This window comes from Oncorhynchus nerka, linkage group LG4 (genome assembly GCF_034236695.1).
Source record: "Oncorhynchus nerka isolate Pitt River linkage group LG4, Oner_Uvic_2.0, whole genome shotgun sequence".
NCBI lineage: Eukaryota > Metazoa > Chordata > Actinopteri > Salmoniformes > Salmonidae > Oncorhynchus > Oncorhynchus nerka.
Genome location: NC_088399.1, coordinates 63,564,498 through 63,578,154, shown reverse-complemented (window position 1 = coordinate 63,578,154; position 13,657 = coordinate 63,564,498). Strand labels below are relative to the sequence as shown.

Genomic DNA, 13,657 nt, shown 5'->3' with positions numbered 1-13,657 from the left:
TGTCCTGGGGCGCCACTTGGAAGGGGGGTTCACTATATCATACGATATCACGGTAATATCATACATTGGAAACAATTTTCAGTTATCTTGGTTACTGAAATAGACTTTGGCAAATGTGGCTGCTGCAGCTACAACAAACTATTATGACCCCTCAATGGAAAGACGACACTCTCACAAACACTCTACGAGCCCCAGAAGCTTAAAGTCAGCTTCCTTAAAGTATCATTTTCAGGGATTACTTAATGTTACTTTCCCACTACAACAACAAACATACTTAAATAATTCACTTAAGTCATTTTGTCCTTGAAACATTTAATTGAAATACTGCAGAATTCCATTTGCCGGAGGACTGCTCTTACTGGGGAGTGACTTCAAAGCCTCTCAATAGCCAATAAAAAGCATCAGATTTGGCAGGGAGTGGTTACACCGTGGCAGGTTCACTACACTATTTCCTATCTCTTGGATAGATAACATGATAGACCTTTGCTCCATATATGGTTTTACAGTCAACTGGGGGTCACAGAAGAACAATAGAGAGCGTGGGCCACTCAAAATGAAGGGAAGAATACAGTACAATACAATACCTTGAAATCAAAACAACTCACACCCCAAAAAATGAATTTTCCACATTTTATGTCCATTAAAATAACATCAAATTGATCAGAAATACAGTGTAGACATTGTTAATGTTGTAAATGATTATTGTAGCAGGAAACGGATGATTTTTAATGGAATATCTACAGTACATAAGCGTACAGAGGCCCATTATCAGCAACCATCACTCCTGTGTTCCAATGGCACGTTGTGTTAGCTTATCCAAGTTTATCATTTTAAAAGGCTAATTGATCATTAGAAAACCCTTTTGCAATTATGTTAGCACAGCTGAAAACTGTTTTGCTGATTAAAGAAGCAATAAAACTGGCCGTCTTTAGACTAGTTGAGTATCTGGAGCATCAGCATTTGTGGGTTCGATTACAGACTCAATATGGCCAGAAACAAAGACCTTTCTTCTGAAACTCGTCAGTCTATTCTTGTTCTGAGAAATGAAGGCTATTCCATGTGAGACATTGCCAAGAAACAGCCCCAAAATTGCCAAGAAGCAGCCCCAAAATCGCAAAGAAGCAGCCCCAAAATCTCACCAATGACTATGGCTTTTCAAATTACCCAGTATTGCTATCTGCAGCGTTAGTTCTAGGCAAATGTTGCAATTCTTCAGACAGTAGATTACTTAAGGCAAAAACTAAAGGAGGGTGGTGTTATGCAAACGTCGACCAACCCAAAGGTTGCTTATTCAAATCTCATCACGGTCAACTTTTGCAACTACTTACTACTTTTTAGCTACTTTGCAACTACTTATGTTAGCCAACCCTCCCATAACCCTTTAACATAACTCCTAACCCTAACCTTAAATCCTAACAGAACGTAGCATATTGATGCAAGTTGAAAATATCATATCAGACTAAAGCTGTTGAACGTAATATATCATACTAAACGGGTCAAAATCAAGCCAGACATACGTTACTATACGTCCTACAATTAGTTTTATATTGTACGACCACTATTGCATTGGTACAGTGGGGCAAAAAAGTTTTTAGTCAGCCACCAATTGTGCAAGTTCTCCCACTTAAAAATATGAGAGAGGCCTGTAATTTTCATCATAGGTACACTTCAACTATGACAGACAAAATGAGAGAAAAAAATCCAGAAAATAACATTGTAGGATTTTTTATGAATTTATTTGCAAATGATGGTGGAAAATAAATATTCTGGCTCTGACAGAACTGTAACTTCTTCTTTAAGAGGCTCCTCTGTCCTCCACTCGTTACCTGTATTAATGGCACCTGTTTGAACTTGTTATCAGTATAAAAGACACCTGTCCACAACCTCAAACAGTCACACTCCAAACTCCACTATGGCCAAGACCAAAGAGCTGTCAAAGGACACCAGAAACAAAAGTAGACCTGCACCAGGCTGGGAAGACTGAATCTGCAATAGGTAAGCAGCTTTGTTTGAAGAAATCAACTGTGGGAGCAATTATTAGGAAATGGAAGACATACAAGACCACTGATAATCTCCCTCGATCTGGGGCTCCACGCAAGATCTCACCCCGTGGGGTCAAAATGATCACAAGAACGGTGAGCAAAGATCCCAGAACCACTCAGGGGGACCTAGTGAATGACCTGCAGAGAGCTGGGACCGAAGTAACAAAGCCTAACATCAGTAACGCACTACGCCGCCAGGGACTCAAATCCTGCAGTGCCAGACGTGTCCCCCTGCTTAAGCCAGTACATGTCCAGGCCCATCTGAAGTTTGCTAGAGAGCATTTGGATGATCCAGAAGAAGATTGGGAGAATGTCATATGGTCAGATGAAACCAAAATATAACTTTTTGGTAAAAACTCAACTCGTCATGTTTGGAGGACAAAGAATGCTGAGTTGCATCCAAAGAACACCATACCTACTGTGAAGCATGGGGGTGGAAACATCATGCTTTGGGGATGTTTTTCTGCAAAGGGACCAGGACGACTGATCCGTGTAAAGGAAAGAATGAATGGGGCCATGTATCGTGAGATTTTGAGTGAAAACCTCCTTCCATCAGCAAGGGCATTGAAGATGAAACGTGGCTGGGTCTTTCAGCATGACAATGATCCCAAACACACCGCCCTGGCAACGAAGGAGTGGCTTCGTAAGAAGCATTTCAAGGTCTTGGAGTAGCCTAGCCAGTCTCCAGATCTCAACCCCATAGAAAATCTTTGGAGGGAGTTGAAAGTCCGTGTTGCCCAGCAACAGCCTCAAAACAGCACTGCTCTTACTTTTTTTTCTGATTTTGTCTGTCATAGTTGAAATGTACCTATGATGAGGCCTCTCTCATATTTTTATGTGGGAGAACTTGCACAATTGGGGGCTGACTAAAAACTTTTTTGCCCCACTGTAAGTCAATGTAATGTTACCTAACGTAAAGTAACATATACTAAATGGAGTGGCACATATTTTAGTAAAATAGAATATGTCAGCCTGCGTCCTTGTTTAACAGCATTGAGTATCCAAGACTAAATAGCAGTCACAAGACACAGGATTTGGCGTTGGCTTGTTTTGCTTGGTGAAGTATACTGAAATGAAAGTGAAAGCAAAGGCAGAAAGTACTGGCGGGATTGCAAGCCAACTGATTTGGCATGCAGTGGTTGCACAATTGCCGCTTCACCCAGACAGATCAAGTTATTGTCGGCCATTTTGTGATGCCAGAAGGTCTTGAGATGAGATGGCCGCTGGTATTTTCACCTTTGTGCTCTCCCTCCACCCCTTGTTATCGGTATCCGTTGGCAGTGGGTAGGTGGATTGTTGTTGATATGTCACCAACCTTAAAGGGACTGGAAAATATACTGTATATGTCAAACTGACAATGCAAACTTCTACTGAGAAAATAATTGAGTTGATGAATGTTGCCACATGACACTTATCTCACGAATGTCCTGAGCTCAAACCGCAAGAGCCCCAAAATAAACAAACTCAGGTACTTCTTATCACCACTTTGATTGAGTTGAGGATTTGGATGACTAGATGATGTATGTCTGTACCAGTGCTGCAGATGCACAAACAGTAAAGATGAGCAGAAAACTCACAAGACACTGACCAAGTGAATACTTCAAAACACCTGCAAGACACATTGTAGCAGTGTTTTTCCCCTGATCAGTGTTAAGGATTCTCCAAAAGAAACTCTCACTATTAGTATGACACTCGACTGCCGCCATGTCATGGTGATGTGCACTAGTCAGATCTGGTCGTTAAAATGGGTGCCAGTATCTCTCTTGAGGTCTGTGTCTATGTGTTATTGTTCTCCGGTAGGGGGTGTTGGAGCACTGACATGTTGTGGCTTTAGCCATAGTGCAGACAGGCAGACTGCCAAAAACATTGGCAAAGAACAAGGGACGGTTCTCCAGGGACTTTCCAAGACTTAATGCTCTGTGTGATAAAATAACAATTATTCCGTACCCCAATCAAATATGCTCATGTACACATTCAAGTGGACCAGACAACACTAAAAAGTAAGACAAAAGCTCATGCACAATAAAAAATACCGGCAAACATTGCTTTTGGCTACACTTCACCACAAAAATGGCTGCAGACAAGTCTGTCGCACCGATAAAACACTAAAGACAACAGCATTCACAACGATGGGTATGGATGTGTACAGGAAATGTAAAACAAGCGTCAGATCAAATGATGTGGTTTAGCAAAAGATTGAAATGTTTAATAGATGATTTATTCTCTTGGGTAGGCAACGTAATAGACTTTTGCTCCAGAACATCATAAACTTTTTTAGAACATGGGTCACTCACTGTCCCTCTATGCATTATTCAAACATTAAAGAAATAAGAATAGGAAGAAGACAATACAATCAAATCAAATCAAAACCACTCATACAAGATAACAAAATGTCACCAACAGAAGTGTCCATCTCTTAAGAAACCCCCCTAAATCTAACTATATTCAATATTTACATAAATTTGATGTACTGTACATGTGGTTTACAGTATATTAGGAGGTAGTGAGTATTGGTCAGAGAGAGAGTGAGAAAATGACATCACTATTTACAGTTCAAACAGTAGCATTGTTTTGTCAATGTGGCATGTCGTCTTCGGTGAAGAGTCTCTCTCTTAGTTTGTAGTAGCTCCCCTTCCTGTCCATCAACTCCTGGTGAGTGCCCTGCTCCTGGACAGTCCCCTGGTCAATCAGAATGATCTGATCTGCCCTCTCAATGGTCTTCAGCCTGTGAGCGATCACCAGCAGGGTCTGGGAGGGGCAGCTAGCCAGGGCCTCCTGGACCTGAGACAGCGATAACAGATATGTGAAACCGCTAACTAGCGCTAACCCTACAGAGAATGTCATAGGTAGTACGTATGTGAAACTACTAGCACTAACCATATTGAGAGTATGGATGATGGAAGGCTAAAACTATATGGTTCATGTGAGGAGGGATGCCGTACCATGTGTTCGCTCTCCGTGTCCAGTGCGCTGGTGACCTCGTCCAGGATGAGGACCTGTGGCTCTCTGATCAGAGCTCTGGCGATGGCGATACGCTGCTTCTCACCGCCGGACAGCTGACCACCCCGCTCTCCTACATCTAATAGATGGACAGACAGACAGTAAATGTATCAAGTCTCTCCTTGTGGTCATCCAGCAGTGATATATAGAATATTCCTATTTGTTATTGATCATGGGCCAGTGTACCTGTGTCGTAACCCTTCTCCAGTTGGCTGATGAAGCTGTGGGCGTTGGCTCTGCGAGCAGCTTCCTGTACCCTCTCCATAGAGCAGTCTGCCAGGCCGTAGGCAATGTTGTCCTTGACGGACCCAGAGAACAGAACAGGCTCCTGGCCTACCATGGCTATCTGGTAGAGGGAAAACCCAAGCAGGGAAAACTTTATCACCAATCATCCCATCAAATTTAATGCAATGTTTCTTCTTCTGCAAAGATTTCTAATAGGGAATGATGTTGGTAGACAATGCGGCATGCTACAGTTATCTTCCTGTGCTCTCTAGACATGTAAAAATACCAATATCTGTGTAAGAGTAGCTGTATTACTTTGCTGTGCAGGTGTGTTGGAAGTGGTTCTGGTAGCTGTCGACATTACCTTCCTGTGTAGGTAGTGGTGCTGGTAACTCTGCAGTGGCAGTCCGTCCAATAGGATCTCTCCCTGCTGAGGCTGGTAGAACCTCTCCAGCAGACTGACACAGGTGCTCTTCCCCCCTCCTGATGGCCCCACCAGAGCAGTCAGCTGACCCGGCCTCAGCTCCAGAGAGAAGCCCTAACACAAGCAGAGAGCCAATGACACACTACCTCAGCAATGGCACAAGGAAATGCAAAAATGTGGTGATGACGAAACTGCCCCTTGTTCCAACTTCCTCCCAGGCAAGCTTTACCTGCAGTACTTTGCGTTCCTGGCGGGTGGGGTAGGAGAAGGAGAGGTTGTGGAACTGGACGTGTCCAGTCAAGGTCTCTGGTTGGAGTGTCCCCTTGGTGCTGACCTGGGGCTCTCTGTCCAGGTACTCAAACACCTTACCAGCTGCCCCCACTGAATTCAGCATGTCGCCAAAAATGTAAATCAAAGTCTGAGAGGGCAGAGGGCAGATTTATTGTACAGAATTGTATCTTCGTAACTCAAAAAAATGTTAGTGTTTGGAATCAACATTTTCAACAGTTACTACGTATTTATGTTGTATGATCTTTCTCGTCTCTATAGCAACTTTTACATTATGTACTTTCTTAATGAATACATTGCGATTAAACTTGTAAAATGTATTACACTCTTAATGGTTGATGGAACGTTAACGGTTGTTGATAAGACATTTGTCTCACTGTGAAGGATGGGGCTGAGACACAAAGGTAAAGTAGCATTAGCGTACCCTGATATTGTCTGCCAGGTCAGACTGATAGAGGATGAAAGAGACCAGGTTCCCAGTGCTCATCTGACCTCGCTGGATAAACAGTCTGCCATAGTACAGCATAGCCACCTGCATTACCACTGCTGTTAGCTGTAACACACAAACACACAGAATGTGATGAGAATGTGCACAGAAGATCATAAAAGATGGTGACAGGCAGTTTGCCTTATTCCTAATCAAATAAAAACAATTGATGTATTCTGAGCATATTCTGAGCAGGGAGTGATCCCTGCATACTCACTCTTCTCAGGAGCAGGTAGACTGCCCTGACGGTGTCCCGCCTGGTCTTGAGATTGTGGGTGTCCATCAACCTGTTGTTATAGCGACCAGCCTCATGCTGCTCAGTTTTGAAGCTTCGTACGGTCCGGATTCCGCCAACTGTTTCCCCCGCTGCCTCGTTCGCCATGGCTATAGAGTCCTGCACCTCCTTAGAGAGCCTCTGAGGAACAGTCAATCCACAATAACATTTACTGGACTCTATTTTATAAGGTTACCCAGTACATTTAGCAGTCAACATCTCATGTACTGTATTTTCACAACAAAAATAAAAAATTATAACGATTTCAGCTAATAATTTCAGGGTCTGCAGGCACCAATAGATCATTTCCCGGACCTTCTGTTCTGGACACAAACGACTGTACTATACCTGGTAATAGTTGTCATGGACGCTTTGCAACAGGCCGGTGATGGGCGTCTCCATCAGCATGAGCAGAGTCAGCTTCCAGGACAGGCTCATCATGAGCGACAGCATACCCACCGTCTTAATGAGGGTCCTCAGTAGGACGTTGACGTTTAGGGCCACCGCCCGGCCCATCAGGGTGGTGTCTGTGGACAGCCGGGACGTGATGTCACCTACGACAGTTCAGAGGTGAAAGTAAATTGTTTTAACGTCGTCGAATAACCAAGGAGCATAGAAGAACAAACTGGCAGTGGGTTCAAGAGATATTCTGCCACGCACTAGAGGACAGTCTATTGAAGGACAAAGAAAGTTCCATAGAATGTGCATTTTAGCTACAGTGGAAATTTCATGAACAAACAAGGTTTCCACTTGATCCAGTGAGACAACAGATTGCACGCTGATCATACTTTCGGATCACCACCATAAGATGTTTGGAATCATTAACGTGTCTCTACCTGTCTTGATGGTCTCAAAGAAGCCAATCTCCTGCTTCACCAGGGCCCCAAACAGCTTCACTTTCATTCTGCAGGTGAAGCTGTTGATGGCACACATGAAGAGGCCACCACGACAGCCAGCACTGAAAGAGCTGCAACAAACAGACATATTAAGCTATTGGTGTGTTGGAATAATCAATCTGATGTTCACATTGCAGCAGAGAAGTCGGCGTCTTCAATCACAAACATTTTGAAACAATACAACGTACAGCGTGGAATGTGCGATATTGACAGGAGACTGTATATACTGCTGTATCAACTTACCTTCCCAAAGAGTAAAGCCCCATGAGGATGATAGCTGTGAGAAAGTTATTCCACTTGTACTGGGTACCCAAGATGTCAATCACTTTTCCAGTGTAGAATGGGATGAACATCTCACCTGAAAACACACACCACCACTATCATCATCAACATCATCATCATATAATACTACTTTTTTCAAAACAGCAATGAAATACTTACAGAGGACAGCCAGTGACAGGAATATAAATGCCCCAACCAAAAGGAGGGTGTCAGGTCTGTAGAAGATGAGGACTCTCATGAACAGCACTCGTGCCTTCTGCGTCTTCTGTTTACCGTTGCTTTCTCCATTGCTGTCAGGGAAGGTTGTCTCCCAAAATAAGGCTGCTGCAGCTGTTGCCACGGTACACAATGGCCACAAACTTGGACTCCCCAGACCCAAAGATCCATACACGCGCTCCGGTGAACCTCCATACAGCATAAGTCGCCCAGTCTCATAGACCGGGGCAAGGAAACAGTGCACCGCTAACCAGCGCTTGAATACGGGTTTTATCGATCCTAGTGTGAGTAGCGATAAACAGAGTAGTAAAACTAACCGAATCCCCGTTACAACCCATAGACGCACCACATTCCCGAAAGCATCAAAAGTTCTTGTTCCAGTTTTGGAAATAGATGCGCCAAAAGCCAATGTGGTTATGTCAATGCATAGACCTACAGCCATAGCGAACACGCACGTTCTAAGCATCATTTTTGTCATCTAAATGTTTTTTAATCTATAACCTACCTATTAATTAAAAGGTGAGAGATGGCAAGTCCCCGAATTCATGAAGATCCTGTCCACTGAATGGACTGTTTTCAGATATTTTCAGAGGCAGCGTTTTAGTTTCAGTTTCAATTTCCCATATGCCTTAATCAGAATCAGAGGGAAATATTCTACACAATACTGTGCACCTTATCATTTAGCTTGTATTCTGTGACATAATAAATAACAAACAATACTGCTAGTATAGTGGTTAATGGTGACATGTTTATCCTACATTCTTCGGGGGAAAAAAAGGTGCTATCTATAACCTAAAAGGGCTCTCCCCATAGGAGAACCCCTTTCTGTTCCAGGTAGATCCCTTTCCACAGATGGTTCTACATGGAACCCAAAATAGTTATACCTGGAACCAAAAAGGGGTCTCCTATGGGGACAACGGAAGAACCCCTTTTGTGTATGCGTGTGTATATGCACTGGTCTCGTTTGCGCTCCCCGCTTTGGCGCCTTTTGGAGTTCATGTGAGGTAACAGTTCCCACAGTCCACAAATATACGTGACCATGTCTGTGACCTCATTAACCCCATTGATATAGCTGATATATTGTCTATTTCACCTTAACCACTCACTAGGATAACCTAAGTAGGCTAATGTAGGTCTGTCATATGCTAGCTTTAATGAACACAAGTCAACAATTCGTTTTTTTTTTAAATGAAACCTGCTGGCTTCATATCCACTTGGTAACTGATGACTCATCACCTAAAATGAATACAATTTGCTACGAAAATCCCCATGGCCTCACAAGTGCATGGTTTATATCCCGGCAAACATAATCATAATAACAAAAATTACCAACACGTTTGATGGTGGCAGAATACTTCTTGAATAGTTGTTTTGGTGTTGAAAAAAATAAACATACAGAGAAATAGCCAAAGAAAGTTTAATTGAGAGATGGTTTATTGACTTGTGAATCACCCAAAGACACAGTCCAGCATGAGGTCCCCGGGTGCCCAAAATAAAATCAGTGTCTTCAACAGAGGGCTTAACTATTATGAATAATACAAAAGTAGTATGTGTAGTGATGTGGGGATGAGAATATTGAACATTGTGCCAGCATGATTTATAACCTTATTCAAACATTCTATATCCTGTGTAGATTTAATACTGTTTGTTCATAAGTCGGCCAAATGTCCACTCACTGTTCAATAACTACGACAACTTGAGTGTTTCAGTTTTCACAACACAGTTTTTACTGATCATAAAAAGTGGGCAACTCGTTGCCCAGGATGCATTTCTCCTCTGCACCCTTTTCATCGATAGTGACAAGGTAGGCCACACCTCCACTCGAACCATCTCGACTCATGGCCAATGAAAGTGCTGAGAGAGGAGAGGTGAAGAAAGAGAGAGAGGGAGAATTTATTATAAAAAATTATACAACATCTTAATAGCTTCCAAAGTCATGCTGTTTAGGTCATATATCAACACATAAGTATTTTAAAAGTGCAATGTCACTCACTGTTGACAACAAACTGTTGGCAGTCCTCTTTGCTCATGGCCTTCCGGTACTCTGCATCAACAAACCCATAGACATAAGCGCTTCCGGAACCGCCTACCGCAAAGGGTTGTCTGGACAACAAGCCATTCAGGGTCACGTACACCTGGGACAGATCAATGAGAGGGGGATGCTTGAGCACAGAAACCTAGCAAACTCTGAAGTAAGTAAAATATTATGCAGACTAGTGAACAACTGTGAGTTTGATTATGTAGGGGAGAACCAGAACGAAAGTAACACTTTTTGGACTTTTCCTAATTACTCGGATCGATAGAGCTAGATAGATCATATTTCATGACAATTCAATTTATATATGTCCTCTACCATTAGCAACTGTAATTCAATTTCTAGGGTAAATGAATTGACATGAAATAGGCCGGCAACAGAACTACCGCAACGTTACTTTTGTACCTGCTGGCGGGGCGGGAGTAACACAGCCTTGGGACGGAAGTAACACCTGGCGAGAAGTGTACAATAGCTGTCTTATCTCCAAGTTTCTGATTTGTAATGCTCGTTACTTTCAACAAATGTACTATCAGCCATAAATACATTTTTGTGCCGATTTGAATAATAATTAATGCTATAAGTTCTAAATGTATGAAAATCAACATTGCATCAACATCGCAATGTTGCTCAACCACAATGTTTTGCCTTACAATATTAATCGGACTAAAATGGATCAAATAATAGATATTAACCATCATTTTCTCATCTCACTTCAATGGGAATGTAGTAGATGTTTATCACCATCTGGCCTATCTGGTTAAATAAAGGTTTTTTTATTTACATTTTTTTTGTGGCCCTAACAATCAGGTTATCTCCAGCTGCCCTTATCATACGCACTCCTCGAGTCTTGATAGAATAAACTTTTTTTATTCTCCTCACAAACAGAAAACTCATCATGCTTATCACATTTCCATGGCTTAACACAAGGTAATTGATCCCCAGAATCATAAAGATAAATATTTTTAACCACTAGCCGGTCGATAAAAGCTTTTTGAGAAGCTGACCCATCAAGTCAATTGATTAAGGCATAATACTAATGATGTCAGATCACATTTTTAAACATTGTCACTTGTTGATATCTTGATAACATTATAAAAGCATTATGAACTAGAAGAGACAATGGCCTGTGCTTAAAGTTATTTTAATCCAGGTCATCAGGTAACATTGTGTTCCATTCGTCCCACCGATCTCTCTTGTAACGTCTCCCTGGCTAACAACCAAGACTAGCTAGCATTTTACTTGAAACCTGTGCTGTCATTTAGTTACTAAATGGGTTTAAGAAAACAACATCTGTTTGGAACCTTAAATTCAACACTATTCAACTCTATAACCGAAAAACACGTCCGGGTACTTACATTACTCAACTACTTTTTGTTGATCATTTGGTTGGACTGGGCAGTTTTTTTGCAGGTTGCTCGTCCTCTGCATTAGTAACGTGCTGATTTCACTATCTGATTCTAGCTCCTGTCTCATCTGAGCAAATGGGTGTGTTACTTTCACCCCGTTTTACTTTTGTCCCGGCTCTCCCCTACTAATTGTACTAAAAGTTCATTTAAGCATGCACTCAAAACTATTACAAAATGGTTAAATTCAATTTAAAATGACCTCTTCTGAGCTTCAGTCATCAGTTTAAATGTTCAAGGTGCAAGACAATGTTCCGAAAGGTGCACAATAAAGAAATGAATACAGATGGGACTAGTGTTTATAGATGTGGCATTTCTATGTAGCGACTGACCTGTCCCCCTCCTCTCTTGTCCCACCCGGCAACAATGAGATGCGCTGACAGCTCTTCTTTGTACTTGTACGAGATGTTTTTCACCAGAGTGGCAGCTGAACGAACTTGAGGATCCTCTCCAACCTCAATGCTGAGTTCAAGAGGTCACAAGTCACATAAGCCACAGCTTAATAGCATAATTATTTAACTGCATCTACTGTATAAAGGCAATCCCCTATTGCATAGTTAATTAAATAAAGGTTAAATAAAAATAAAATGAGAACATGAGAAAATGCACAGTGAAGGCCTATTGACCTTTCCATACATTTATTAACTCAACTTAATGTGTTCTACATAGGACTAGATATATTGTCGACCACAATAAATAGCCATGAAGCAGGAAACACGGGTAATACCTGTGCACATCCAGCTGGGAGTTAACCATCTCAGCGATGGTCTGGGCGTCCGCAGCCGAGCCTGACAGGGCGCAGTAGATCTTGTCATGGAGGAGAGAGAGCTTGTTCATCACCCGGTTCACCACAGTCTCCCTGTGAGGGATGGAGAGAAGAGGGAGGATGGATGGAGGAAAAACGGAGGGTTTAGGGAGGACCATCACTTTTTGAATGTTCATAGTAAATGATTGGCTTTCAAAGACTTGGTACAGAAATTTACCCAGCAGACACTCGGGAGTCAGAGCCCAGCACCACCCCTCCATCAAACTCAATAGCAATGATGGTGGTCTGATAGGAAAACAGACACAAGTTTGATTAAGCGGTCTTGAGGGCATAATTAAATTACTAATTTGAATGACTCAACACAGCTACGTTCACTTTGAGACTGACCATTTGGAAAAGGCAATAGATTATATTTAAACATTCCTACAAATAAATAGACAAAAACAGAATGAACACCCCAACATTATAGGCTAATATCAATTCAACCTCCATACATGTCATCAAAATATATACTCACCCCAGTTTTTACTTCTTCAGATAGCCACCCTGGCTCTGATGATTCTTCTAACATCTTAAAGCGCTTGATTTTTGCGCCCGATAGATAATAAGTGGCTGGTCGCGTTGATACCTGTTCAGTGAGCACGGTGTGTGAGAAGCCTATTGACTCAACGCGAAATGGAAAGAGAAAGAAAACATGCAATTTAAAACCAAACGACGCCTCATTTAGGACATACGCGAGCGATTGCTATTACACTACAATTTTGTATTTAGAGTCAACTATTAGAGATATTTGAGAAAGAAGCCGTCATACCTTTCTGTCTGGTCCACCATTTTCCAGAAGAAAATGAAAATGAAAGTTAGATTGTCAGTGAGAGGCTGAAATTATTTCCCAAGAAACATACAGAGCTCCAAAAGCATCGGGTCAGAGACAATATTTTGTTGTTGTTTTGGCTCTGTACTCCAACACTTTGGAATTGAAATGGTACTATGACTATGAGGTTAAAGTGTAGACTGTCCGTTTAAATGTAAAGGTATTTTCATCCATATCGGGTGAACCGTTTAGAAATTACGGCACTTTTTGTACATAGTCCCTTCATTTTAGGGGAACAGAAGTATTGGGACAAATTAAGTTATACGTGTAGTAGAGTAGTCTAAAATTAAGTAGTGTGGTCCCATATTCACAGCACGCAATGACTACATCAAGCTTGTGACTCTACAAACTTGTTGGATGCATTTGGTGTTTGTTTTGGATGCGTTTCAGATTCATTTGTGCCCAATAGAAAGGAATGGTAAATAATGAATTGTGTAATTTTGGAGTC

General features: G+C 41.9%; 2 protein-coding genes across 3 annotated transcripts; both read right to left on the bottom strand.

Annotated features, from left to right (window-relative positions):
• Positions 1 to 4,223: 4,223 nt before the first annotated feature.
• On the bottom strand, positions 4,224 to 8,732 carry LOC115128386 (antigen peptide transporter 2-like). Its single transcript, XM_029658198.2, has 11 exons — positions 8,078 to 8,732; positions 7,880 to 7,994; positions 7,577 to 7,707; positions 7,089 to 7,294; positions 6,684 to 6,881; positions 6,404 to 6,532; positions 5,921 to 6,109; positions 5,632 to 5,805; positions 5,229 to 5,388; positions 4,985 to 5,121; positions 4,224 to 4,823 (listed from the first exon to the last, which is right to left on the bottom strand). The coding sequence occupies exons 1-11, from the start codon at positions 8,610 to 8,612 to the stop codon at positions 4,617 to 4,619; spliced, it is 2,181 nt and encodes a 726-aa protein (XP_029514058.1). The 5' UTR covers positions 8,613 to 8,732; the 3' UTR covers positions 4,224 to 4,616.
• An 818-nt stretch (positions 8,733 to 9,550) lies between these two features.
• LOC115128387 (proteasome subunit beta type-9) lies at positions 9,551 to 13,249 on the bottom strand. 2 transcript variants are annotated; one of them, XM_029658199.2, is made up of 7 exons: positions 13,150 to 13,249; positions 12,856 to 12,995; positions 12,556 to 12,623; positions 12,300 to 12,431; positions 11,905 to 12,034; positions 10,128 to 10,269; positions 9,551 to 9,988 (listed from the first exon to the last, which is right to left on the bottom strand). In XM_029658199.2, exons 2-7 carry the CDS (start codon positions 12,907 to 12,909, stop codon positions 9,861 to 9,863), a joined length of 654 nt encoding a protein of 217 aa, XP_029514059.1. In that variant the 5' UTR covers positions 12,910 to 12,995; positions 13,150 to 13,249; the 3' UTR covers positions 9,551 to 9,860. The 2 variants fall into 2 exon arrangements, with proteins under 2 accessions (XP_029514059.1, XP_064873811.1); XM_065017739.1 differs by lacking the exon at positions 13,150 to 13,249 and having other exon boundaries at positions 12,856 to 13,130.
• Between the last annotated feature and the right edge of the window lie 408 nt (positions 13,250 to 13,657).

Excerpts from the sequence above, each read along its gene's own strand:
- LOC115128386 (XM_029658198.2), bottom strand. The coding sequence starts at position 8,612 with ATGACAAAAATGATGCTTAGAACGTGCGTGTTCGCTATGGCTGTAGGT. Across the intron at positions 6,110-6,403 it reads ACCTGGCAGACAATATCAGG|ACTTTGATTTACATTTTTGG; the intron begins GTACGCTAATGC and ends CTGCCCTCTCAG. Across the intron at positions 5,389-5,631 it reads ACCACTACCTACACAGGAAG|ATAGCCATGGTAGGCCAGGA; the intron begins GTAATGTCGACA and ends TCCCTCTACCAG.
- LOC115128387 (XM_029658199.2), bottom strand. The coding sequence starts at position 12,909 with ATGTTAGAAGAATCATCAGAGCCAGGGTGGCTATCTGAAGAAGTAAAA. Across the intron at positions 10,270-11,904 it reads ACAAGAGAGGAGGGGGACAG|GTGTACGTGACCCTGAATGG; the intron begins GTCAGTCGCTAC and ends GATCTGTCCCAG. Across the intron at positions 9,989-10,127 it reads CCAACAGTTTGTTGTCAACA|CACTTTCATTGGCCATGAGT; the intron begins GTGAGTGACATT and ends CTCCTCTCTCAG.